The sequence below is a fragment of the Sorex fumeus genome, unplaced genomic scaffold (genome assembly GCF_029834395.1).
Source record: "Sorex fumeus unplaced genomic scaffold, SorFum_2.1 ptg000009l, whole genome shotgun sequence".
Lineage (NCBI taxonomy): Eukaryota > Metazoa > Chordata > Mammalia > Eulipotyphla > Soricidae > Sorex > Sorex fumeus.
This window is the reverse complement of record NW_026606066.1, coordinates 17,825,162-17,853,071: the sequence shown is the minus strand read 5'-3', so window position 1 is coordinate 17,853,071 and position 27,910 is coordinate 17,825,162. Positions and strand designations below refer to the sequence as shown.

The 27,910-nt window shown below is 36.7% G+C and overlaps 1 protein-coding gene across 1 annotated transcript in view; it reads left to right on the top strand.

Annotated features, from left to right (window-relative positions):
* Positions 1-27,910, top strand: part of SLC38A11 (solute carrier family 38 member 11) — a 68,785-nt gene that overhangs the window by 15,887 nt on the left and 24,988 nt on the right. The window contains exons 6-7 of the mRNA XM_056110372.1: positions 1,552-1,658; positions 6,340-6,419. Of these exons, the coding sequence (XP_055966347.1) occupies positions 1,552-1,658; positions 6,340-6,419 (187 nt within the window). The remainder of the gene's footprint in view (positions 1-1,551; positions 1,659-6,339; positions 6,420-27,910) is intronic.

Sequence of the window (27,910 nt, the reverse complement as noted above, 5' to 3'; positions counted from 1 at the left end):
AATGCTCATGAGTAACTGTTGCCTTTCTCAATTGCATTACACATGCGTGCTTGTGTACAATTCATCCCTCTTGAAGTTTCCTTATGTTGTATGCCATATAAGAAAATTAATCTCATTTTTTTCAGAGAAATGTATTTGTTTCTTTCCTCTTTCTCTGATACATATTTAAAATTATAAAATTACTCTCATTATAGACTTGGCTCCTATATGCTTTGCAATTTGCAGAAATTAATCCACAAAGACTTGAGGGCAATTTAAAAAATATGACAGGATCTCTGAATGAATTCAGTAAAAGCTACAAATTGTAAAGCACCAGTGTCTACATTGAAATTAATATTTTGTTTCTGACATGAAAGCTGTAATTAGCACAGCTTAAAATGTATCCCCCACTTTTTTTTCTTCTTGAGTGACAACTGGTGATGTGTAGGTGTTAACTCCTGGCTCTGCACTCAGGAAATACTTCTGAAGGTGCTTGGGGGACCATAAGGGATACCAGGGATCGAACCCAGCGGCTACTTGCTTGCAAGGCAAACACCCTGCCAGCTGTACTATCGCTCCAGCCCCTAAAATGTACCAATCTTTTAATATTGATTTTATGTTTATAATTCTTATTTGAGGCACACATACATTCACGTCCACTGAGTGGTTGCTTACTCATTCTGATAGACAAGAGTCTGCAACATAATCCAAAATTCAGCCTGTTTTCCTTCAGAGAAATCAGATCTTTCTTAACCAAAGTATAGCAATATAGTGACTGTTATATAAATCTTGAATTTTAAAAAATTTTGTTTTACTGTCTAAATCTCCTTGGGATACAAAAGTTTAAAATAAAACAAAAAGTAGAACATGCCCTATGTTCATGTAGCTTTCAAAAAGAAGACACTAGGGGGGAGTTGGACAAGAAGTTGCAATGCTTTTATCTTTGGAAATGAGCTCTGTAACGTCTAGGTTATGGATACACTGTAAGTGGACAAAGCAAGGTGGAAGCCGGGAAACTGATTAGGAGGTTATTAAAATAATCTGAATGTTCTCTAGAGAATGGAGCCTTTAGTAAGTCCTGAGCACTACCAGATATGACTCCAAAACCAAAACAATAATAATAATAAGGGGCGGGAGTGATAGCACAATAGGTAAGGTGTTTGCCTTGCATGTGGCTGACCCAGGTTCGATTCCCAGCATCCCATATGGTCCCCCAAGCACCGCCAAGAGTAATTCCTGAGTGCATGAGCCAGGAGTAACCACTGTGCAATGCCAGGAGTGATCTAAAAAGCAAAATAATAATAATAATAATAATAATAATAATAATAGATTTGAATGTAAAATATTTTAGTCTTAAACTATAGATTCTTTCATGTTATTTTATATCTACAGCATTATAAATAATATCTGTTTTAATCAGTGTGTTTTTATGAAATTTACTTAGTCTTCAAACCATTGTCGTCGGGTCATATTTGCTATTTAGTTGGGGTTTGTTTTGTGGTACAAATATTTACTTGTATCAGTAGTATATTCTTCATAACTATAAACATGTTTTAATTTGTTGTGTTTTAGTTGATCCTGAAAACTTGTTTATTGGTCGTCACTTCATTATTGTGCTAACCACTGTCATCTTTACTCTGCCTTTGTCCTTGTACCGGGATATAGCAAAGCTGGGGAAGGTAATTTTGACATTTGTTCATTTATTTTCACATTTTCCCTTTCCCTTCTCTCCGCCAATGCTCTCCACACACACTTGGTGGTCGTGCTTGCACGCTGTGCCATTGTGTTCTTCACAATCAGTCCTGGTGCTCACACACAAGCGTACTGAATTGGCTGTGGTGCTAGCACTTCCTTTAGTGCTCATGGGGGTGTGCATTCCGATTTTGGTGCTTGGACATATCTGGTTACAGTGTTACCAAAAAATCCCTTGTGGTACTCAGAGTCATGGTCAGCAGAACATCCAGGATGGTGCTCAGCACATAGGGTGATACTGGGGATTGAGTTCAGGACTCCAGACTGACTCAGCAGAGCGTTAGCCACTGAGTTATTTTCTAACCCCAGGTTTTCCATTTAAATATGATGACTAATGCTTTTCTTTTTTTTCTGAGGTACACTCAGTGGTGCTGAGGGCTTACTCCTGGCACAGTGCTCAGAGACCTGTCCTGGGGCTCGGAGAACCACATGTAGTGCAGGGGATCAAAAGCGGGTCAGCTTTGTTCAAGGCAAACACCCTAACCATTGTACTAGCTCTAGCTTTAGCTCCAGAGATACATTTTGTTACCTGCATTAATTTTTTTCACACTTCTGGCTTTATGCCCAGATTCTTAATTATCATTAATTTCACTTTGTTTATAGTAAACTAAACTATGGTTAATTCTTTAGTTTATCAGGTAAAACTGATGGTTATTAGTTGATGCATGCTGTACTCTCCCTTTTTTAAATAATATTCTGATATAAACAGCTTTTAATTTATAAAATATAAGAAACTATACTTGATCCAAGATTTAATTTCCTGTATAAAATATCATTTTATAGAGTAGTTTAGACAATTTGAAATTAAATAGTAATATATAAGCATAAAGGCCCTCCCGTTGATCATCGATTTGCTCAAGCGGGCCCAGTAACGTCTCCATTGGAGACTTTGTTGTTACTGTGTCTGGCATATCGAATACTCTCGGTAGCTTGCCGGGCTCTCTGAGAGGGGCGGAGGAATCGAACTCGGGTCGGCCATGTTGGCTGCGTGCAAGGCAGACGCCCTACCCACTGTGCTATCTAGCTTTAATCACTAAAAATTTATAAATTAGAATGTTTGTCATGCTTGTCAAGTGATTTTAAATAGTGATTTGATTAATTAATTGTTGAAAATTTGATCAGTATTTATGATTCACACAAATACCATAGAAAATATTAATATCTTGCTAATGAAACCAACTCAATTGTTCAACAAGTCACATATGCTCATTTACATAGTTTACTCTTTATCTGGCTGTATTTTATATTTTTATTCTAATGTGACATTTGTACTGGAGTGATAGCACAGCAGGTAGGGCATTTGCCTTGCACTCAGATGACCCGGGTTCGATTCCTCCATCCCTCTTGGAGAGCCTAGCAAGTTACCGAGAGTATCCCACCCTCATGGCAGAGCCTAGCAAGCTCCCCATGGCATATTCAATATTCCAAAAGCAGTAACAACAAGTCTCACAATGGAGATGTTACTGGTGCCCACTCGAGCAAATCGATGAACAACAGGAGGATATTGCTACAGTGCTACAATATGACATTTGTATTTTTACTCAAAATATTATTGATACTATATCTACATAGTACCACATACAATGGAAAACTTTCAAAAATTATTCATGTTATTTTTGTAATCTATTTTTAAGAAGTAAATTGCTAGATACTCTCATTTGCCCCACAATGTATCTTTTAATAGATATATACATTACAAAAACCACTGTCCTCCCGTTGTTCATCGATTTGCTTGAGCGGGCCCAGTAACGTCTCCATCACAAGACTTGTTACTGTGTTTGGCATATTGAATACGTCACAGGTAGCTTGCCAGGCTTTGCCATGGGGGCTTGTTATTCTTGGTAGCTTGCCGGGCTCTCTGAGAGGGGCGGAGGAATTGAACTTGGGTCAGCCATGTTGGCTGCATGCAAGGCAAACGCCCTACCGCTGTGCTATCGCTCCAGCCCATATACATTACAAATAATGGTATAAATAATTCTATGTTAATACAATTTAAAAATTTACATAATTACAAAATTACAAATATACAGTTTAGAAGAATAAAAAAATGAAAATTTTTAAAAACTAAAGGACAATCTGAATAGGTCTACAAATGTTAAAGTGTGTCTATACTAAAAAGTTAATGTTGGTTTTGTTAGGAAATATTATACATAATGCTTAAATATCTGTATTAGTAAGTAAAAGATAAGTCTCTGTAGATGTAAAAAAAAATCACCTGAATAGAGATGGAAAGAACATCTAAAATAAATAAAACATTAATTCATTATTTCGGGAAATGGAGCGATAGCACAGCGGGTAGGGCGTTCGCCTTACAAGCGGCCAACATGGCCGACCCGAGTTCGATTCCTCCGCCCCTCTCGGAGAGCCCGGCAAGCTACCAAGAGTATTCGATATGCCAGACACAGTAACAACCAAGTCTCCAATGGAGACGTTACTGGGCCCGCTCGAGCAAATCGACGATCAACGGGAGGGCCTTTACCTTTACCTTTACCTTCATTATTTAAAACAGCACGAAATTCGTAGAAACTAGGCATAAATAGACCTTTCTTAATGTAAACTTTTACTTTTCACTTCGATCATTATCCATAGTTATGAAATCTCAAACCCAGACAGAGCAGAGGATAGAAATGACACTGTAGAGTATTTACACAACTTTAGCTTCTTTCCCTGACAGACATTAAGAAAATAACAAGATAAATAAAAAAGGATATTTTGGTGGTAAATTTTCTGAAATGATTGAGCTATGCTCCATTTGACATGTTCAGTATAAGAATAAATCTTCTGAAAACAGGAGACAAGGCATTTGTAAAAACAGAGCAAACATTATATCATATCATTAATGGAATATTTTCCCTAAAATATCTTTTTAAGTGTCATTACTATATCTGCCAATTGTTAATATTGTTCCCATAGTGTGGGATATTGCAACATGAATTCTTAGAAACGCCTTCTATTTCATTTGAAAAGAAAATTCCTCATATTATAGTGTTCTCTTAGTAAGTATTGAGTATTGTTTGGGGAAAAAAAATCACCACATTGCTGTCTCTAAGTTAGTTTTAGAATGAGCAAAACAGGGCTGTGATCTAGTCTGAGATCTGATCTAGCACTGCTACTTATTACCTGCAAGACCGTGGGAAGGTTAATACCTTTGTTTCTCAGTAAATCAGAGAATTCACAGTAGCATCTTCTTTCTAGATAAGCTAATCGCTCACACAATAATGTTAATAACATGTTGGTTAAGTGAAAACACTTATGTATTTTTCTTCTCAGAAATAGTATAAAACATCCTGTATTAAAAATTAAAATCAGAAACACAAGCTTAATATAATGAGCATACAGATTACACAAACACAGAGAAGTTTATATTTTAACCCAGTTAGAAAAGAGAGAAAAGAGGAACTTGGAAGCAAAGGCCAAACCACAAAGGAAACATGGAATCTCAGATTAGACAGCTGAAAGAAAAAAAGCAGTGGGACACCAAGAAGTTAATGTGAGACACTGTGTATTGGGATTAGGGATGCTATGTTGGAAATAAGGGGCTAAAATTAAAACAGAAAAAAAGGCACACAAAAAAAGCAGAAAAAATAGGATTTGAAATAAAAAGAAAGCAATTTCACTTCAACTTTCATAATGTAATTTGAAAACCTCATTTCATGTTCTGCATAAGAAGAAGCTACTAAAATCATTTAAAATCATGTAGCAAGATCACAATAGTCACTGTGATACATGCTTCATATTTAAAAGAAAAGCTTAAGATGATAATCTGATATAAACGTATATACTTGAGTCTATGAGAGATTATGAATAGTAGCCTATAAACTATTGAATAATTATATATTTAATTTTTTAATTCAGTCTCTGTGAAATTACAAAGTTATTCATGGTTGAGTTTCAGTCAGATAATATTTCAGACACTGGCTGGAGCGATAGCACAGCAGGTAGGGCGTTTGCCTTGCACGCAGCCAACATGGCCGACCCGAATTCGATTCCTCCACCCCTCTCGGAGAGCCCGGCAAGCTACTGAGAGTATCTCCCCCGCATGGCAAAGCCTGACAAGCTACTCGTGATGTATTCAATATGCCAAATACAGTAACAAGTCTCAAAATGGAGACGTGACTGGGCCCGCTGGAGCAAATCGATGAACAATGGGAGGACAGTGTTTGACAGTGACAGTGATCCTTTCACCACTGTCTACTGCCTCCCCTTCCCTATTTGCCTCTTGCCCACAGTTTGCTTGTACAAATGTTTTTACCCAGTGGTTTATAGTACTGTTGTTGATAGCATTTCATACATAACATTTTATCACCTTTCAACACTATCTCCTCCTCCTATTGAATGCTTCCCTATATCACAGATGTCTCTGTCCTATTCCCAGACTCTTCATTGGCATGTTTCTTACTGCATACCAGGTTTCTCTTTCGGTTTCCATTGTCTTTGGGTATTCATTATATCACTGTGATGTACCTTTATATCTTGCATGTGAGAGATCACTAATGTGTCACTCTCTAAAAAATACACAAGTTTATTGAAGTGAAAGGAGAAACACCTAATATTTCCAGCAAAACAAACTATTCTAAACTGATGGTAATTTTATATTTTCTTTTACAGATCTCTCTTATTTCAACACTCTTAACAACTATAATTCTTGGGATTGTAATGACAAGGGCAGTTTCATTAGGTCCATACATGTAAGTTTTGTTATATTTTTTGATCTTGGTTTATATTCATCATATAGGTATATAACATAGTATAAATGTGGAAATATAAATTAGTCATTGTACCAAAAGGATTAACAGAAGTAAACATAATTGCATATGAGTCCAGGTACTATGGGTTTAACTAAATTTGATTTTTGTTTCAATAACTAGCCTTAAGAATTCCTAAGTATTGAGAATTGTAAAAGAAGGGACTTTGAATAGTAACAAGGAAAATCAAAGTGGAACTTTCAGGAACAATACAGGGAGAGATGGAAGACCTTTCTCTAGTTAATCCAGAGATAGATTTTCTAATAAAGCTTCACTAGCCTTGGTTGAAAAAACAATAAAGAATACAGTGGATATTCTTCCCCATAAAAATAATTATAGTGCTTTGAAAATCATTCATTAGTCTTGCTGAAATCATGTTCTTTGGTTATTTTGTGTTAAAATACTTTGGCATTTCTAATAGTGGTATAAATTGTTTTAAATGTTATTATTTGGGGGGAGGAAACAGTGACCAACACGTTGAGTTTCCCCAGTTTTTAACAGGTTACTTATCCATAAAATTTGTAGTGTAAATATTGATCACATAATCCACTTCATTGTTATGCTTGGGCGTTCGCCTTACAAGCGGCCAACATGGCCGACCTGAGTTCGATTCCTCCGCCCCTCTCGGAGAGCCCGGCAAGCTACCGAGAGTATTCGATATGCCAGACACAGTAACAACAAAGTCTCCAATGGAGACGTTACTGGGCCCGCTCGAGCAAATCGACGATCAACGGGAGGGCCTTTACCTTTACCTTACCTTTAAATTCACCAGATAAGGCCTCAGTCTCCAAACAGTGCTGGAAAGAAATTAGCTTAAATTGACTTTCTACATAAAATTTTATTTCTACAGTACACAATAATTAGTTATTGAATAAATAAATAATAAATTATGGAGTTCTCCTGAGACCTTAAATATGTTCTCAATTTTATGACAAACAAAATTAAGATTCAGGGGTGGAGAGATAATATAGGGGCGAGGTGCTTGCTTTGTATGCTGCTGATCCTGATTTGATCCCTGGCATCACACATCATCCTTCAAGCACTCCAAGGGGTGATATCTCAGCAAAAAGTCATGAGTAAACCCTGAGCATTACTGGGTATCACTGTATCACTGTAATCCCATTGTTCATCGATTTCCTCAAGCAGGCACCAGTAATGTCTCTGTTCATCCTAGCTCTGAGATTTTAGCAAGTGCCACATTGGAGGCTCTTTCAGGATCAGGGGAATGAGACCCATCACTGTTACTGAATTTTGGTATATCGGATACGCCATGGGGAGCTTGCCAGACTCTGCCATGCAGGCAGGATACTCTCTGTAGCTTGCCGGGCTCTCCGAGAGTGAGAACTAGACAATAAGAATTCGCTTCCCAGGAGCTTGGTTTTATAGTCTCTAGGTCTTGACCATTGATGGGATTACATGGTGCCAGGGGCAGTTGGTGGGTGTAATGCCTAGCTACTGGAAGATGGGGGATCTGGGTGGAGGAGACCCAGTCCTGATCCAAGCAGGCTTGGAGATCTCAGCCTCAGGTCCCACACACCTGGGTTCTTCTGCTGGCTCCTTCATGCGTGAGGCTCGTCGGAGCATGTTGAGAATGTTCTTAAGCATGGCTGTGACTGGATTTCAGAGGTCTTCAGCTACCAGGACTCTGCTAGGGGTGGAGAGGGAAACTCAACCCTTCCCCCTCCAAGGGGCCCCTGGTGGGGACAGCCAAGCACAGGGGCAGCAGACTTTGTGTTACTGGGTATGCCCCCAAAACAAAACAAAGATATAATTTCCAGCAAATTGCAAGTAACATGAGAACATATTGGATTCTCAATGAATGCCATCTCTAAAGGGAAAGAAAAAGGAAACCTGGTGATTTATAATGGATGACACAATCCCTGGGTCACTTGTTTTTCCCTGTTGGTTAATTTATTTTTCTTTTATTTATTTATATTTTTTTGCTTTTTTTGAATCATAACCCAGCGATACACAGGGATTACTTCTGGCTCCGCACTCAAAAATTTCTCCTGGTGGTGCTCAGGGGACCATATGGATTGCTGGGAATCAAATCCGGGTCAGCCGTGTGCAAGGCAAATGCCCTACCCGCTGTACTATTGCTCCTGCCCCCTGTTGGTTAATTATTATTCTGCAAAGTCAGTTTATTTTTTTAACAGATTATGTTTATGTCAGGCTTCTTCATTTACCAAAAAGCCCCAAAAATTATGCCTCAAATTTGGAGAGAAGGAAGAAAAAATTATATAGAAAAATGATCTCCTCTAAATGCACTTATCTGACCCTTATTTTAGAAAAGAAAAACATGAAGAAACCAAAAAGGACTTGGATTGGAGAAATAGGTCAAAGGATTGGAGGTGAAACTCTGAGTCTTACTCACTCCAATACGTGCGGACTCCAGGGTGGCCCTGGTGATCTCACCCCAGGGTCCAAATAGCACCAAATTGTAGGATCTGAGCATGGCCTCATCTGACTGGGACCACCTGCCCGTGTATTATCAGGAGTGACTTAGGGGCAGGGTTTCCCAGGTTCCTATTCACTGCTGGGAAGATTCTCCCTGCTCCACAAAGCAAGTAATCTGAAAAAATTTCCCACCCCACCTCAAATAACCAAACACCCACTGTTCAAGGATTTGAATAGCTATAATGATCAGATTAATGATCACATAAAATAATTTAATCCCAGTGTGCAGTAGTATTACTTAGCTTTATCTGCCAGGACCAAATACAATAGACTGAATGGCTTAAGTGCACAGGTTTGCTTTCTTTTAGATTGGAACTCTGCCAGCTAGGTGGAGTTCAGGGATCTCCTCTGGCTTGACTTCCTGCTGTGCCCTCCCAAGGCTTGGAGTGGGGGTAATCAGACTGGTGTGGCATCTTCTGAAAGAGCTCCCCTCCCCTCTGAGTTTCCCTGCCCTTATAACCTCATCTAAATCCACTTATCTCCTAAAGGCACCAGTTCAGGATGCATTCACCTGGGGGCCAGGGATGTAACATGTTAATATTTTGAGAAGACACAATTCAATCTGGAGCAATAATCTTTCAAACTGCACCTGGCTGGTTTCAATGTGGCCATTTCTTTTTTTTCATTTTGTCAGTGTATATTGAATGGCTATTGTTTCTAACCATTGTGCTGTGCCTGAGAAAAGCAGAAAGGCTAAAGTCAGCACCTGCTCACGTGTTCACAATTGAAGATAAAGAAAAGGATTTATTTTAAAAACAAAGCAACCACAATGACAGTCCAGCATGAGGAGTGCAAAATAGGATCAGTAGGCAGCAGTAGCACCAGACAACCCTGTCAGAATCATGAAGATCTTCTTGGAGGGGGAAAAAAAATGAGCTGGATTTTTTTTTTAAATATTTTTTTTTCCAGGGGCTGGAGATATGGTACCGGAGTTCAGGCACTTACCTTACATGTGACTGACTCTGGTTTGATCTCTGGAACCATATATGGTCCCCTGAGCAGGACAAGAAGTGATCCCTGAGCACAATGACAGAGTAAGCATTGACTATTGCCACCTCTGGCCCAAACCACACCCCCCAATATTTACCTAGATATTATGAAAGAACAAAAAACATTGTAAACTCAGGAAAGTTAACCGAAAAAGCAGAGAAGCATGTATTTGATTCCACTGTCATTTATTTATCATCTTTTATATCAGTTCAATATTTTAGGTTTCCAGAAACAACAGTTCACAGCAACAAAAGCTATACACATATTTTACACATATAATAAAGAACAATTTTTTTATTGAATTTGTCACTGTCACTGTCCTCCCGTTGTTCATTGATTTACTCAAGCGGGCCCAGTAACGTCTCCATTGTGACAATTGTTACTGTGTTTGGCATATCGATTATGTCACGGGTAGCTTGCCAGGCTTTGCTGTGCGGGCGAGATACTCTCAGTAGCTTGCCAGGCTCTCTGAGAGGGGTGGAGGAATCGAATTCCAGTCAGCCATGTTGCCTGCGTGTAAGGCACATGCCCTACCCACTGTGCTGTCACTTCAGCCCTATTGAATTTGTAGTGCTATTTTAATTCAAGCTTTTATTCCTGAACTGCTACATGTCTGGAAACTTTAGCATCATTGAATTCAGTCCCAGTTACTTTCTATGAAAAGAGTGTTTTCAAAACCATTCCTGAGTTTTCTACATGTGGACAGAATGCTGAGGTCACTAGCCAAAAGACCCAGGGCGCTGAGATTCAGAAAGAATTAAAAACTGTGGGATCTTTTACCTGATCTTTCCCCACTTACCTTACTACCTAGTAAGTGGGGAAAGCCGCTGGTCATTGTGCAGGTAGAAATGGAAAGAGGAATAACTCTGAGGACTAGCTGCTGCTGATGCTGTAATTCCAACGAGGCATCAGTAGAATCCAAGAAGGATCCCATGATGAGGGTCTAAGAGGAATATAGGCTAACCAGTTAAAAGAGAAATAGCAACCCGATCAGAACAGAAACAATTCTTAGTATTAGGGAGTTGGAAATGTATCACAGAAATATACCAATAGATACCTGATTGCTGTCTATTTAATATAATGCTACTTAATTTACTAGAAAGTAATTTACTTAAGTTTTAGTTCATCTAATGTATATGAATAACAACGATAAATATATAATCAGTAAGTCAAATGAATAAGAGATTGTAGATATTTCTGTGTATAAATAACGGTGTAGAAGCCCAGTTTCTGGGATCCGGGTTTGTGTCTTTTCTTTCAAAGACCATTAAAATCAACTAATTACATTAAACATTAAACATATTTTACATGCTTATTTATTCCACTTGCCCATGACAAATCCTTTGCCAAGTTTATTCTACTATTCCAGTATCCACCATAGTCCTTAACATAGTCAATAGTTTTTGATGAAATAATGGAAAAACAATGAGGTCTTTATTATTAAACATGATTTTGAGAATAAATCATTAATATAAAATGTCTTAGGGATTTAGTAAATATAGTACTGCAAGGCAATATTGAGGGAAAAAATATCTAAATATTGATGGTAGGTAAATTAATCATTAATTTAATCTCAGGAGGACATTAGAATTGCTTCAGTTGCTTTTAAAATAATATATTGATGCCAGGGTTTCATCTTTGGTATAAGGATTGAGTATTTTGGTTTGATATTTAAGTTGGTGATTCTTTGAACAAGAATTTAAAATCTCTTGATTAGAGACTAAAGTCATGAATTCACATTTTAACTGATATTGCAGTTTTAAACTCAGAAGATCCTTATTTTAATTATCTTGTATAATTATTTTTTATGATTAATTCTCCACTTATTTTTAATTCACTTTCATATAAAATATTTTATGAAGTATTCCTGCAAACGTGAAGAGAAATAAAACACATTTTCAATAGCTCACAGTTTAGTGAGGAATATAAGACCATGCAATTAAGTATCGTATAATTTGTATATTTGGATACAAAGGAACTAGGAAGAAGAGACCACTTCCTAATGTCTTTAAATGAATTGATTTTGTGACCACAGAGCTGTTTGCATACATATATATGTGTGTATGTATGTATGTATGTATAGGTATATATATATATATGAGAGAGAGATGTATATCCATCTATATATTCTATCTAATCTTTGTAACCTTCCTCAAGTGGTAATTTTATATTTTATCTAAGCTTTTGAAATTTTTCTAATAACAGGACTTATTTACTTAACTCTTTCAATATTTAGATGTTAAAGAAGTATGTTTGTTAATACTGTGCTGCCTTTTATTTCTGTTTGAACACTACTGCAAACAACTTCTGTTTGTCCAGATTTACAATCAGGCTAATCAAATCCCATGTTCAGTGGTTGGCATAATAACTATTCAGACTGGCTTCTTTCTGAAAAGATGACAGCCATGAATGCTTATAATCCATAAAACATGAGAAATTCAATATTCCATGTGTGTTTTCCCTCATTTTGGGGTTCAGATGGATGATCAGAAAAGCTGTACTTTTTCATGATTTTTTTTAAGTGGTATTTGAAAAATCTTTAAACTCACTATCAGAAAAGAGGAAGGTCTGTAATGGCTACTGGTATTGACCTTGTTACTATGGAAACATCTCTTTAGTGGTTATGTTTTAAAAATAAAACACACGATTCAATTTCCTTTTCCATAACTCATAGAGCCATAAATTCTGCTTTTTGATATGATTTCAAATATCTCACAGTCCAATGACTTTCGATTCTTTTTGGAAAAAATGTTCAGTTTTATTGTATTTTCTAACCTTTTGTGCTTTCTAAAAACAGAGGTTGCAAGGCAACTTAATTGCTTTCCAGAAAGTGTGCTAGTATACGAATGCAATAACACAGTTCTAGTATTTTTTTCAAACTTGATTCAGAGGTATTTTCATCATGAAAACCTTCATTCTGTGCCTTATTAGTATTCATTACTTTACATTCAGAATGGAAACGGTAATATGCACTTGAAATTCATAGCTAATTTCTTTTCATTTATTATTTCCAATATTTTAATCAATACTGTGTTGCTCTAAAACAGTTCTAAAAATATATCTATATTTTAACAGGTATTTTTGCATATAAAATATGTATATAAACCCTTCCCCAAGGGTTTCATTACATTTTCGTTTCTTTACCCCTTATCCATTCAAGCCCTGAAAGTCTACAATTCAATGCTACACAATCTCTTTTAAAGAAAAACAAAAGAGTGTTAAAAAAAGGATCAGAAAAAAAAAATAGACAAAGGATTGATACATATTTGAAAAAGGGTACAGTTATTCTGTCAAATATATATTTTTACGATGTTATTGTCTCTATTGTTGCAAATGACAACCATTCTAGAATCTTAAAAGATTTTTAAAAATGAGAATTTGTTGATTTACATAACTGTAAATTTCAATTTGTCACAGATATTGGAGTATGATCATTTCTATTAGATATTATACTTAAGATCTGAGTCAATGAAATCAGACATAGTTTCTCTTTGTTTCATCTCTTGGTTTTGCTTCCTGTTTTAACTCTGTCCTTTCATTGTGACAAGAGGGTAGCTATAGTCCCAGCCTACATCTGTTCAAGTTCAAGTTTATAAAGAGAAATGAAATTGGTTACCTCCAGCCTCATTTCCAGTAATAGTTCTGATTGACTCTAATGAGAACCTATGATATTTTCAAGCCCTATCATTATGGCCTACGTTGAGTTGGTAGGGTTTAGATTACTGCCTAACCTTAATGATAAGGATAGGGTCAACTAAACTAAAGTACATGCACTGAAAATGGAGGAAAGGATGAACTCAAAGGAACCAGGCAGTGAAGGCAGGAGAGGGGGCAGTAGCCAATGCGTGGTGCAAATTACAGATGTCTGTGTCAGGTGATAAGAGTTTACATGTAACCTTTAGGAATTTCAGGCAAATGATAGGGGTGAAAACCAGGTTGATAGAACCAAGATTTAACTTAATGATAGAGAAGTGAATTTTGCACATCTCCCTCCACTCTTTTTGTTTTTGAAGAGGATAAAATTTTGTTTTTGAAGAGCATGAATGAAAATAGCATGACAATCAAGTGGCTTTGTGGGATGAGCTGTAATGATGATAAATATATTTAACCACAGGATTTGTCGAACATGTTATAATTGATTAACTTAAAATCTTCTAGGTGACCTTGAAAAGTTGAAACATACAATATAGAAGAAACCATGTAAAGGGTCTAGGATGTTTCTTCCTATTAAAATAGTATGAGCATGAGAACAAAATATAAATACTTTCTGAGAATCAGTAAGGGAAATCTGAATGTTCATGGTAGTAGACTCTACTTCTATTTACAGAGGTGAGAGTATTACTTGAGAATGTGGGTAAGCACAGAATCTGAATTTTTGGTTAATTGGTTAATGTACTTTACCATAAAAAGTGAGAAGTGATCTACATATAGGAATAATATAGTCAAGTTAAATGTTAAATTAACTTTATTTTTGTTTTCACCATTATATCCATTATACTGTAAGCTGATATATGCTTTTTTCATATACTCATTAGTACACCATTAGTCAACACAGTGTATATCACAGAAGTAGAATTTGCCAAGTAACTGTTTAATAAGTTGAATGAATGAGTGGACCTAGAAACTTTGTTTTGTTAATTCAATATAAAGATAAATGAAAAATGTTACAGAGAATGAAGCAAAAATTACCTTGACAAAACAAAAAGTTTATGCAAAAAATTCCTTGACAAAGTAATTGTCCTACAGCTATATTAATACTAGCAAAATTTGCTGAATCATTTGCTATCATACCATTTAATTCCAGGTTTAAAAACACTAATAGAGCTAATGTTACATATTCCCCAAACAGATTGTTTTCTCAAAGTAACAAATAGAAACATTGTCAATGTCTATTGAAAATAGAAAAAAACTGCAAGACAACATATTCTTAAAGATTTGTTCAATCACGGGCTGGAGCGATAGCACAGCGGGTAGGGCGTTCGCCTTACACGCGGCCAACATGGCCGACCCGAGTTCGATTCCTCCGCCCCTCTCGGAGAGCCTGGCAAGCTACTGAGAGTATTCGATATGCCAGACACAGTAACAACAAAGTCTCCAATGGAGACGTTACTGGGCCCGCTCGAGCAAATCGACGATCAACGGGAGGGCCTTTACCTTACCTTTACCTTGTTCAATCACTATATTAGTGTGGCTTAGTGTTAAAACACATTCCAGTCTCTAGAGAGATTGTTCAACATGCTAGAGGTCATATTTTGTATGGAGAAAATGTTGGTTCAATCCCAGGCACCTCGTGGTGCTCTGAATACTGCCAGGAGTAGCCCTTGAGTACCATAGGTAAATTCTCAAATAAAAAAATAATTTAAAAGGCGGGGGGGGGGGGGCGATTCCAAGCAGCATAAATAATTTGTAAATGGCTGAAAATAAAGATACTTAATACAATTTTTTTTGTTTGTTTTGGGGTGACACCTGGCAGTGCTCAGGAATTACTCCTGGCTCTGTGCTTAGGGATCACTCTTGGCAGTACTTGGGGGACCCATATGGGGTTCTGGGGATTGAACTCTGGTCTGTCACATGCAAGGCTCGCGTCCTACCTGCTGTACTATTGCTCCAGCCCTATGTTAATACAATTTTAAGGTGCTGACAGAGAATTATTGCTACAAGTGGGAAAAAAGAAGAAAGGGAGTTCACAGAGTAAGAATTAAAAGTAATTTTATCCCAGATAGCAACAGACCAAGATGTTAAATAGTATTTCAATATTTACAGTGCCAAGCTACTCATGCATTTTTATGAATCATATAAACAGAAGATTATCTTTTTGGGGAGGAAGTATGTTTTAGAAGATGGAGATACAGTACAGAACATAAGATGTGACTGACTCAGATTTGATTTTTGGCAACCCATATAGTCCTTCAAGCCCACAAACAATGAGAATGTCTGAGCACAGCCAGGTGTGGTCTCCAAACAAACAAACAGACATTATGTTTTATGTAAATTTAACAAAAGATCAACTTAATACAAACATTTGTTTTTCTAAAAGACTCTCTTTTACTATTTAATGTGACCACACTCTCAAAAATTTTACTATTTAATGTGACCCCACTCTCAAAAATTTTCCAGCTTGATATGTTCATGTCAACCATAATTGCCTGTAGAGAAGAATCAGAATGAAAGTGAGCTGGGAATGAGGAAGTGGTAGAGAGCTGTCTGCTGGTGCCCAAGCAGGGGAAGTGGGCAGATCTGCCTCTGTCATTAAAAGCTTGTGATGTGACAGGAAATAGAACCTTTGTTTGTGTGCCATCTAACTCTGGGATGTGTCTGGATGAAGAGGTTAATATGTAAAGCTCAATGGCAATTGTGTGATTTAGAAGGAGCCTGTATTCAGCTGAAAAGTGTTTGGGCAGGTACCACAGCAAAATGTGAAGTTTGATCCTCTTGATTGAAGGTCTAATGTTGTAGAGATCAGAAGCAATCCCGCTGCTTTCACAAGTCTCTGAAAACTGGAGAGAGATGTAGGACTTTTGCTTTGCCTTATTACTGCTCAGCTACAGGAGAGATGTGTTTGTTTTTTTCAAAATAGGATGAAATGAATGTCTGAATTCAGTTATTAAGCTGGGGTAATTTTACTAAATCAATTTAAAATCTCCCTACTCTTAACCACTCCCACCCCCAGCACACACACACACACACACACAGAACGTCTGGATTTTTCAGCATAAGGAATGCACACTCATTCTCATTCTCTTGAAAGCATTTTCAAAACTATAACAACAAACTGCTGCTACTCTTTTTTTTCGTAGCACTAAAAGACATTAAAACCTTGAAAGCATGATTCTTAAAAGACAGGAGCATTATAATTCGTGTCCATTATATTGTCATGATCTGTGAAGCTTTGTAAGACATGTTGAAGAGCCCTTCTTATTCTCAGTATAGCTTTTGTTTGTGTTTATTGTTTCTCAAAATAATACATTCACTTTTTTTTACAAAAACATATATTAAAAATGGGTTTCTTTTGAGCAGCTTCCTTCCAAGTTCTTTTCTATTTCAGCTGTATATTTTAATGTATTTATTCAACCAATGAATGCCTTTTTGATCCTGGGTATTGAAGTCAGGTTCCAGGCATATAAGGCCAGTGTTCTCCTGCTGAGTCAAATCCTGGCCTTCGCCTTCAGCTCTACCTTCTGTCATTTACATCTTTACTCCTAGAAACAAGCTTATAGCTGTTATTTCAAAATTCGCACTTTTGCCTTGTGAAACAGTAGGCGAAGATTCAACACTCTCCAATTATGTTTCTTTTACTATCATATCACATTATGTGGGTCTAGATATGATACAACTTTCAAAATTAAATAGTTACATTTGTCTTCTATACCACTAGAAGTAGATCATAACTTCTAGAATGATTTATAATTCCTGGAATTAATTATAATTTTTGAAATGAAATTTTGAAAAGAGTATCCCGCCCTCATGGCAGAGCCTGGCAAGCTCCCCATGGCTTATTTGATATGCCAAAAACAGTAACAACAAAGTCTCACAATGGAGACATTACTGGTGCCTGCTCAAGCAAATTGATGAACAATAGGAGGACAGTGCTACAGTGCTAATATATATGCTTTCAGTTTTGTTTAACTATGTGTATGTATATAAGTATATATGCCCTCTATTATTAAGATTCTCTATCACAGTATTCCATTGATCATAATTAATATAATAGATTGGTTCCATTATAGTCTCCCAAAGTACATAACTCACTTTAGCGTTTCCTCATGCTATTACATATGCCACAGGGTAGGACAAATATATAATGGCATGAAACTGTCACTGTTACTGTCCTCCCATTGTTCATCGATTTGCTTGAGCGGGCCCAGTAACATCTCCATTAGAGACTTTGTTGTTACTATGTTTGGCATATCAAATACATCACGGGTAGCTTGCCAGGCCCTGCCATGTGGGCGAGATACTCTCGGTAGCTTGCCGGGCTCTCCGAGAGGGGCGGAGGAATCGAAATCAGGTCGGCCATGTTGGCTACGTGCAAGGCAAACGCCCTACCGCTGTGCTATTGCTCCAGCCCGGCATGAAACTATCATTATATTATCATGCAGATAACTTTTAATTCACCTAAAAATCATTTGTGCCTTCTCAATGTTCACCCTATCTCCTTTTCTCCACCTTGATAACACTGATATTTATTTATTTATTTAGATTCTGGAGTCACACCAAGAACTTACTCCTGGTTCTATGCTCAGGGATTATTCTTGATGGAGTTGGGATTCAACTTGGGTCTGCTGTATGGGAGACAAGCCCCATATTTAGAATACTCTCTCTCGACCCCCACTGATATCTTCTTAACTGTTATCAAAATTCGGTATCTTCCAATATGTTGGAAATGTGTAGCGTGGAGACTTTGCAGACTGATTTTCTTTATTTGGTAATATGCATTTAAAGTTCTTCCATATCTTTTCAAAACTTGATAGAGTTTTTTTTCTTACTACTGATTAACATTCTGTTGGCATGTTCAGTTTATTTTTCTGTTCACCTACTGAAAGGTATCTTGGTTGCTTCCAAGCTCTGGCAACTATAAATAAGACTGCTATAAACATCTATTTACACTTTTCAAGTGGGCATGTTTTTAAATATTTCTGTTTACTTGCTTATGGTTTTTGAGGGCTGTACACTGCAGTAATCGGGGCTTATTCCAGGCACTGTGCCCAGAGTGGTGCTTGGGGGACTATATGTGCTGTCAGGGACCTAAAACTCCTTTAATCCTTGTACTGTCTCTCTGACCCCTTGTTTTTGAATCTTTGAGGTAAATAGCAAACAGTGTGGTTGCTAAATTGTATGGTAAGAATATGTTTAGTTTTAGGGGTGGAGCAAAAGTGCAGTGGATAAGGTGCTGTCCTTGCACATGGCCAAGTAGTATTTGATCCCTAGCATCCCATCCCTGAGCCTACTAGGAGTTATCCCTGAATACTGTATGGCCCCAAAATAAAACAAAAAGATTATATTTAGTTTTGTAAGAAACCACCAAACTCTCTTACAAAGTTGTTGTTTTATATGACATTTCAGCAACAACAATTAAGAATTGCATTTACTCAGCAAATGGAAGTGTCAATGTTCCGAATTTTGACAATGTTACTTTGTGTGCAAGGCATGTCATTCTAGATCTTTCTTTTACATCTTTGTTAGATACAGTGTGTACAGTGTCTCAGATATTTTTTATTGTTTTAATTTTCTCCTTTTGTTGTACTATACTGAGTAGCTTTTCTGTAACTCTGAGTACTACACACAGAAAAGTTTTGCAAAGCAAATAAGTCCCTTAGCATAATCATCCCTTTGGGGAAGAGGGCTGGGCAAAGGTGGGGATGGGGATGCTCAGGACCAAACCCAGAATGTCACTTTCACACATGCAAATCATGTGATCTACCCCTTGAGCCTTATCTCTGCTTTCCAGCTCTCTTGATATGTTTTCTCAGCAGCTATCCTCCCCCCCCCCCCAGGACTATTCTACTTTTTTTTTTGTATTTTTATTTTATTTATTTATTTTTTATCATTTTTTTATTAGTGAAACACCATGAGCTACAGTTATAGACTTATAAATTTTTGTGCTTGGGTTCCATTTATACAATGATCAAGTACCCATCCCTCCACCAGTGCCCATCCTCCCCCACCACGGGTCCTAGCATCCCACCCCCCCATTCCCCCCCCACACCCTGCCGCTGTGATAGGGCATTCCCCCTTGTTCTCTCTCTCTTCTTTTGGGTACTGTGTTTTGCAAGAGAGGCATTGAGTGGCAATCATGTTTGGTTTATAGACTACTTTTAGCATGTCTCTCCCACCCTGGGAGGGTCTTCACAACACCCTTTATTTGGTGCTCTCTTCTTTATCTGAGCTTCCTTTTCACCTAGCACCTGTGGCTGGCCTTCAAGTCATGGAGCAAAATTCCTGGTACTAATCTCAGCCATTCCTGGGTGTTAGTCTCCCGTTTTGTTGCTTTATGTTCCCCAGATGAATGCAATCTTTCTGTGTCTATCCCGCTCTTTCTGACTCATTTCGCTTAACATGATACTTTCCATGTAGTACCACTTGTATGTAAATTTCATAACTTCATCTTTTCTAACAGCTACATAGTACTCCACTGTGTAAATGTACCAAAGTTTCTTTAACCAGTCATCTGTTCTCGGGCACTCAGGTTTTTTCCAGATTCTGGCTATTGTGAACAGTGCTGCAATGAACAAACAAGTGCAGATGTCACTTCGACTATACCTTTTTGCCTCTCTGGGATATATTCCCAGGAGTGCTATAGCTGGGTCAAATGGGAGCTCAATTTCTAATTTTTTGAGAATCGTCCATACTGTTTTCGAAAAGGGTTGGACCAGTCGGCATTTCCACCAGCAGTGAAGAAGTGGCCCTTTCTTGCCATATCCTCACCAGAATCGGTTGCTTTTGTTCTTGTGGATGTGGGCCAGTCTCTGTGGTGTGAAATGATATATCTCATTGTTTTGATCTGCATCTCTCTGATGATTAGTGATGTATAACATTTTCTCATGTGCCTTTTTGCCATTCGGATTTCTTCTTTGCGAAAGTTTCTGTTCATTTCCTCGCCCCATTTTTTGATGGGGTTGGGTGATTTCTTCTTGTGTAGTTTAATCAGTACCTAGTATATCCTTGATATCAACCCCTTGTGGGATGTATATTTGGTGAATATTCTTTCCCATTCTGTAGGCTGTCTTTGTATTTTGGTCACTGTTTCTTTTGAGGTGCAGAAGCTTCTTAGTTTAAGATAGTCCCATTTGTCTATCTCTGTTTTCACTTGCTCGGCCAGTGGCATGACATCTTTGAAGATACCATTAACTTCAATATCAGGGAGAGTTTTGCCAACTTTGTCTTCAATGAACATTATGAATTCCGGTCTGATGTTGAGGTCATAAATCCATTTCGATCTTACTTTTGTGCATGGCGTTAGGCAGAGATCTGAGCCCACTTTTTTGCATGTAGCCGTCCAGTTTTGCCAGCACAATTTATTAAAGAGGCTTTCCCTGCTCCATTTCACTTTTCTTGCCCCCTTATCGAAGATTAGATGATTATGTGTTTGGGAGGAGATGTCAGTATATTCAACTCTGTTCCATTGGTCTGCAGCTCTGCCTTTGTTCCAGTACCATGAGCAGCTATCCTTTAAGTATCTGTTTTCCTTTTTTTCAAAAGTGCTTTCTCCAGGGCTGGAGAAATAGCTTCAAAAGACTTGGTGGGTGCTTTGCATACCAGACCTTGGAGCACAGAGTTGGAAGTAGCCCTGGAGCACAAATGGGTGTGGTTTCCAAACCTAAGTAAACCCACTGTTTCTCCATTGATGTTTTGTTCCACTATCTGCTCGTGCTGGATTTATCTCCCTCTTAAATTCTTCTGGTAGTCTTCTTTTTTTTTTATTTGTCTTTTAGTAAAGCAAAATTGTTTTCATTGAAAGAAATTTACTTAGATGTGAGAAGAGAGAAAGAGGGGAATGCATGTTCAAGAGAAAACATGAACTTTTTCAGAATGGAAAAAAGCAAAAGAGAAAGAGAAATGATGGGGGTGGGGAGCGCGAAGGAGGGAAGATAGAACAGCTGGTGGTGTGCTTGCCTTGCCTGAAGCCAACTCATGTTCTATCCTGAGGCCTTATAGGGGTTATATGGGCTCCTCCTAGCCTGCCAGGAGTAAACCCTAAGCAAAGAAGGGTGTTGCCAAAAACCATTGAGAGAGAGAGACAAACAGAGGCAGGGAGACAGGAAGGGACAGAGAAAGAACAAGGACCTGGAAAAATGATTCAAATGGCTTTGGGGAGGAAATGAAATATAATTCTTCCAAGTTGTCTTAGACCGGAATTCTCTATGTGCACAACAGTTGATTTAAAATGTTGTCTCAGGGAAAGCCTTGCACTGTTGATAATAATGATATTCTTATCATTACCTTTAAAGTCCTATAGCTTCCCTTCTGAGGTTTTCTGCATCTAAGTGTTGACTCAGTTTCTGCATCTCCAAAGAGCTCAGTATTTGCATTCCAAAGGGATGTGTGGTCCTTATGCCTTTGGGCTGCTTCAGGATTTGGCAATTTCTGAAGTCTGAAGAGACAAAGAATGTCCCTTAAAAATCCTACACTCCAGTCTTCTTTACTTCCACACAGCTCATTTCACTCTAACACCTCAGGTCATCAAATCTGAGATTAAATTTTACTCACAACACCCTCTAGATGCCCAACAATTTCCTTCAGTTCTACCTCCCTTGAGATTGACATCAGAGAGCACAGGCAAAGATTCAGTGCTTCCAGATTGTGCGCCCCCCCCCCACCCCCAACCACCAGTCCCCTTCTTATACCAGTGGCCAGACACCACTGCCACCTGTGCTTCTGATACCTTGTCTATAAATCAGAGATTCCCATCAACACTTCCTTGGATTTAATTAATTTGATAGTGAGTTACAGACCTCAGGAAAACAGCTTACTTCTATTTACTAGAGCATTATTACAGAAGATGACAAAGAACACAAAGGGGCAACCAGAGGGAAATGTTGTGTGGGGCAAGTTAAGTGGAAAGAGGTGCAGATCTTCTGTGTTCTCTCTGAGCGCAATGAGTCTCTGTCCCTAACCCAGAATTTCTCTGAACCCCCAAGAGACCATTTATAGAGGCTTCATCACTGGTCATTGTGGCATTTTTGTAGAGGCTTCATCATAGATGTAGGCAAGATGGATCTTTAGTTTCATTTTCATTCAAAGAATGGGACCAAGGAGGGAGATGAGGCTGTAAAGTTCAAGCTTCTAGTCATGGCTTGGGCTTTCTAGGGATCTGCCACCCAGGAGACCACCCATTGTGGCTTCATTAGAACAAAGACACTCCTGTCACTCAAGAAATTACAAATGCTTTAAGAGCCACACATTACTCAGTGTCCAAGTCTAGTTTTTCATTATGAATTTGCCTGATACATTAAGTGAAAGTTTAAGGATTTTTTAAAATTTATTTTTCTCTTAAAGGAGGTTATTTTATTTTTTATGGGGCTGGCACTGTTACACAAGGGATTATAGATTTAGTATCCTGGAAGTTAGTTGTTAAAAAATTATCTTTCAAAATGTATAAAATTGCTGGACTACCTAGTCCCCTTTTCTACTTCTAAATTTATAGCCACTATAAGTCTCTACTAACTGAAAGATTAGTAACAAAAAGAAAGAAGTACAATATGTACTAGCACTTATTTGAAAGTTTTTGGGAAAGATATCTGTTGGGAAAAAATGGAGGAAATTAAAAGTGTATCTTTATTTTTCTGAATTTTTTTTAGTAGTCCCCAATTGGGAATGCATTGCTTCTGTCTGTTGTGCAAGTGCCCACCGTTGGATGAATAAATAAGAAAATTTATTCATATAGATTTATACTCACAGATTTACATATATACTCACATATCTACATTTATAGATATACACTCAATATCTACATATGTACATACAATGAAATATTTTTAGACAGAAATAGAAATCTAACTATAATAGTATGGATAAAGGTCGAAGAATTGTGCTAAATTAAATAATGCAGAGAGAGAAAGATAAATACCATACAATATTACTTCTTTGTGGAATCTAAACAACACAAAGAAAACCCAAAAAACAATACAAGCCTATACGTAAAGAACTTATTGGTGGTATGGTGTGGGTGTGTAAAGGTGAATGGAGGTCAGAATGTACAAGCTCCCATACAATAAATTCATTTTATAAGTTTAATGTATAGCATGTAATTATAGTCAGTACTACTATATTGCGTATTTGAATGTTGCTTACAAAGTAAATATTAAAAACCCTTATCACATATAGAGAGACAGAACAAGGGAATACACAAAATGGAACAATGATAAACCCTTGGCCTCATATTAAAAGCCATGGGAGCAATGAACACCAGACTCAGGGTGATATAAACCAGTGGTTGAGAAGTGCAATGATAACTACATATAAAACTATAAGCTTGTTTTGTTTTATTTTGTTTTATCTTGGGCCACACCTGGTGCTATTCAGGCTTACTTCTGGCTCTGTGCTCAGGAATCACTTCTGGCAGTATTCAGGGAACTGGAACTCATAAGAGTTGGCTGTGTGCAAAGTAAACACCCTACCTACTATACTATCTCTCTAGCACCAACTTTACACTATTGTAATCATCTTACTTAAATCATAATTTTAAAAATGTTGATCCTAATCACAAGAAAAAAAGTTTTGTAGTTGTATGGTGACTGATATTAACTCTACTTAATATGGTCATCATTTTACAATATATTTATTTAAATATTGGGCTGAAGCTAGAGCCCAGCGGGTAGGGCATTTGCCTTGCACATGGCAATTGCCTTGCAATCTAACCTGGGTTAGATTCCTTCGCCCCTCTTGGGGAGCCTGGCTAGCTACCGAGAGTATCTCGCCCGCAGGACAAAGCCTGGCAAGCTGCCCATGACGTATTCAATATGCCAAACACAGTAACAGTAATGGAGACATTACTGTGTCCGCTCTAGCAAATCGATGAACAATGGGAGGACAGTGCTACAATGCTATTTAAGTATTGAATGTTGCTGTTCATCAGGAAATAACTTAATGTTATATGTCAGTTAGATCTCAATAAAAATATGTAATTTAAAAGTGTAAATAAAAGGAAATAAACTTAAATATAACTGTATTTACATTGTTAATGTCACAATAAAATATGAATATTTTTATGATCTTTCTCTAGAGTGAAATACAAAAGGCATAAACTTATTCTTTGTATCTTATATAAAAATATATACTGCATTATCAGAAATTTACATAACATGAAATAATTATAATAATAACCTTAATTTGTGTATATATATATATACATATATGTTTCTATGTCTGTAAAGAGAAGTTTTTAAAATGTAAAGGGTCAATTTATACTTCTTAAAAATTCAAATGACTGGTCTAAACATGTTATCTGGTAAGTAAATAATCAGGCAATTTGCCTCTCTGTCCATTTTAGGTGTCAAATATCTCTTTTTTTTCCTTTTTTCTCTTTTTGGACCAGATTTTACAGTGTTCAGAAAGATTGAACTAAGGTCAGCCACATGCAAGGCAAGCACCCTGTGTGCTGTACTATCACTCTGGTCCAAGTTGTCATTAAAGACAGTTCTCATATATTTAAACACTTAATTTTCTTTCATTGGCAATATTTTGTATATTACTATAGGAAAATCTGCATTAACACATATACAACAAACCTGTCTTGGGAGACTGACAGCAAGGGTAACGTATATATTTTGGCGTGATATGAGCAACTTCAAGTACTCTATGATTGTCTGAAATGACCTCACAGCTGGAAATTGCACCAATTCCAGACAACCAGTTGAGCAGAAAATTGGTGCATGAGGTAGAATAATGAACATTTACTATGAATATCAAAGCATAAGTGAACAATTTTATCTTTTCATCATAAAATAGCTGCTCATTTGGTTTCATTCATGTGTATTATCAAGATCAATGATATTATTTTAAGTTAATTATCTTGTCTTCCCCACCTCCATTCTCTAAACAAATATGAATATTCTGATGATTGCATTTCCCGTAATTTCTGGTTCTTACACCCAAACTAACACATGCATTATTAGTTTAGTGATGACATAAAAAATAAGGATTAATCATTTTTGATTGTCCACTATATGCCATACTCTTTAATTCATTTTCTCACTTAACCTTTCTGCCACAAAACAGAATATAATTAGTAGCATTGTGTCTGTTCTTCAGACAACTGAGACAAGTTTTCTTTAATAATTTTGTATTATTATCTCTAATAATCTTCTTGAAGCCCCCCCTGTTATTATATCAGTTAAAATTTAATCTATGCATGCAACTGATCCAGCTTTGATCCTCAGCACTTCATACTGTCCCTGAGCACCCTCAGGAGTGATCCCTGAACACAGAGCCAGTAATAAACCCTGAGCACCCTTTGGTGTGGCCCAAAAGCAAAAAGTTTAAACCTAAAGACACCTAGGTGCTTATTTTTCCAATTTCAGGTTTGTGTTTTTTCTTACTTATGAGAAAGTTATCCTGAACAATGGAAATTAAGTTATTATTTTATCATGCATTATCAAGCACATTAACCACAGTTTGGAGTGCACATAGCAAATAATCACACTGCATGAAATAAACAGAAATTAAAATGGGATTAAAAATAGTTCTATTCATCAGCAGCTAATATTAACACTTCCTGATGGAAAATTACTGACATTATTGGATGACTGGTTTCCATGGAAAATCCTGGACATACCAATAATACACTTGGTTTAAGTTCCTCAAGGAAGTAGACTTCAACTGTTGCAAAGAAGAGTTAAAAAAAAAAGAAATTGCAAAGTACGGTTTTTATTAATTTCTTCAGGATTAAACTCAGATTACTTTGTTCAAAAGACTTACTACTAAAAATAAAGTGTTATACATTATTAACGAAAATATTTAAACATTAAAGTTTAATTAATAAGTGTAAATAACTTTATAATATAAATTTAGATAATCTGAAATACTTTCCTTATTTACAGGTAATTTATTGCAAATTATTCTTAAGCTTGTAAAAAAGGAAAAATACTAATCCCACAATGTAAACATTTTGTAATAACAAATGAAGTTTCATTTAATTGGTTCATGTTTTATAGTATTTCTGTGACTACTACGTTCTGTCTTTTCTCCTGGTACCTATTCATAATGACTGTTTAAATGCCTTTTCAGTTAGTTCTTTTCTTGCTTTGAGTTTATTTGTAAAGTTATTAATATCCAAGATTTTTCATAAATTAATAAAATATTCTTCCTGTTTATTATTATACTAAACACCTCCAGTCTTTTGAGATTGCTCAAGTGTATGAGTTATAACATAAAAATTGGGCATATGATATCCTAGAGAAATAGATAAGGATTTTTAAATAATTTTTTTACATTTTTAGGCTCTTTGAAGAGAATTAGATTTTTTGAAACAAAATTATCTACGAGGTTCTTTGTGGCCAAGCAGCAAAGCACTTGCTTGTATGTGTAAGACCCTAGGTTCAAACTCCAGCAGATCAAAAAATAAAATTAAATTTAAAAGATTATTGATACGTGTTGTTCAGTACCATAGCAACTAACCATATATAGCACTTTAATTTAAATTTGACAAAATTAAATAACATTAATTTCTCATTCTAATTAATTGCAATTTCAAGTGCTCAGTAGCCATTTTAAATGTGGCTAATCATAGCAGTATGGAACAATATAGACATAGAACAGAGCCAAAATTACAGATAACACTTACTAATACTATTCTGATTATATTATAGACACCATGATACTCTATAGTTTTCTTTTTGTGTTTCAATGTCCTCAGAGATTTTACAGTTATTGCCTCACAAATAATGCTTAACAAATAATATAAGATGGAATAGCTCAAAATGGAATCAGGGCCTGGAAAGATAATTCAACAGGTAGGAGACTTGCCTAGCATGTGGTTTACCAGGGCTTGATTTTCTGGCACCCCAAACAAACAAAACGGAATGAGTTAAATAAATGAGCAGAAACCAAGAAGAATCTTGTTTTTTCAGTTATATTTATGGAAATTCAGTATTTAAAATTGGTTTTAAATTTAGAGCGGTTTTATGTATTATGTAGTTACTTAAATTTTAGCAAGCAGGAAATTGGGCTAGACATTTTAAAAATAATTTTCCGTATTTGATTCCAATATTCACATTAGTACACTTTATGTTTAAAAACTGCTTCATTGCATTTTCTTCGGAAGAAACTATTATTTTCAATTTGTGTTCATTTCTCTTTGCCTCTTATTCTTTTGTTTGGGGGTCACACCTGGTGGTGCACAGAACTATTCCTGGTTAAATGCTCAAGGTTCCTTTCAGTGATGCTCAGGGACTGTCTGATGCCAGTGCATCAAGCCCATTTTTTACAGACTTCATTAGGGTTCTCCATTAAAGAATTTTAGTAACTCATAGCATATTTGTTTTCCTTTC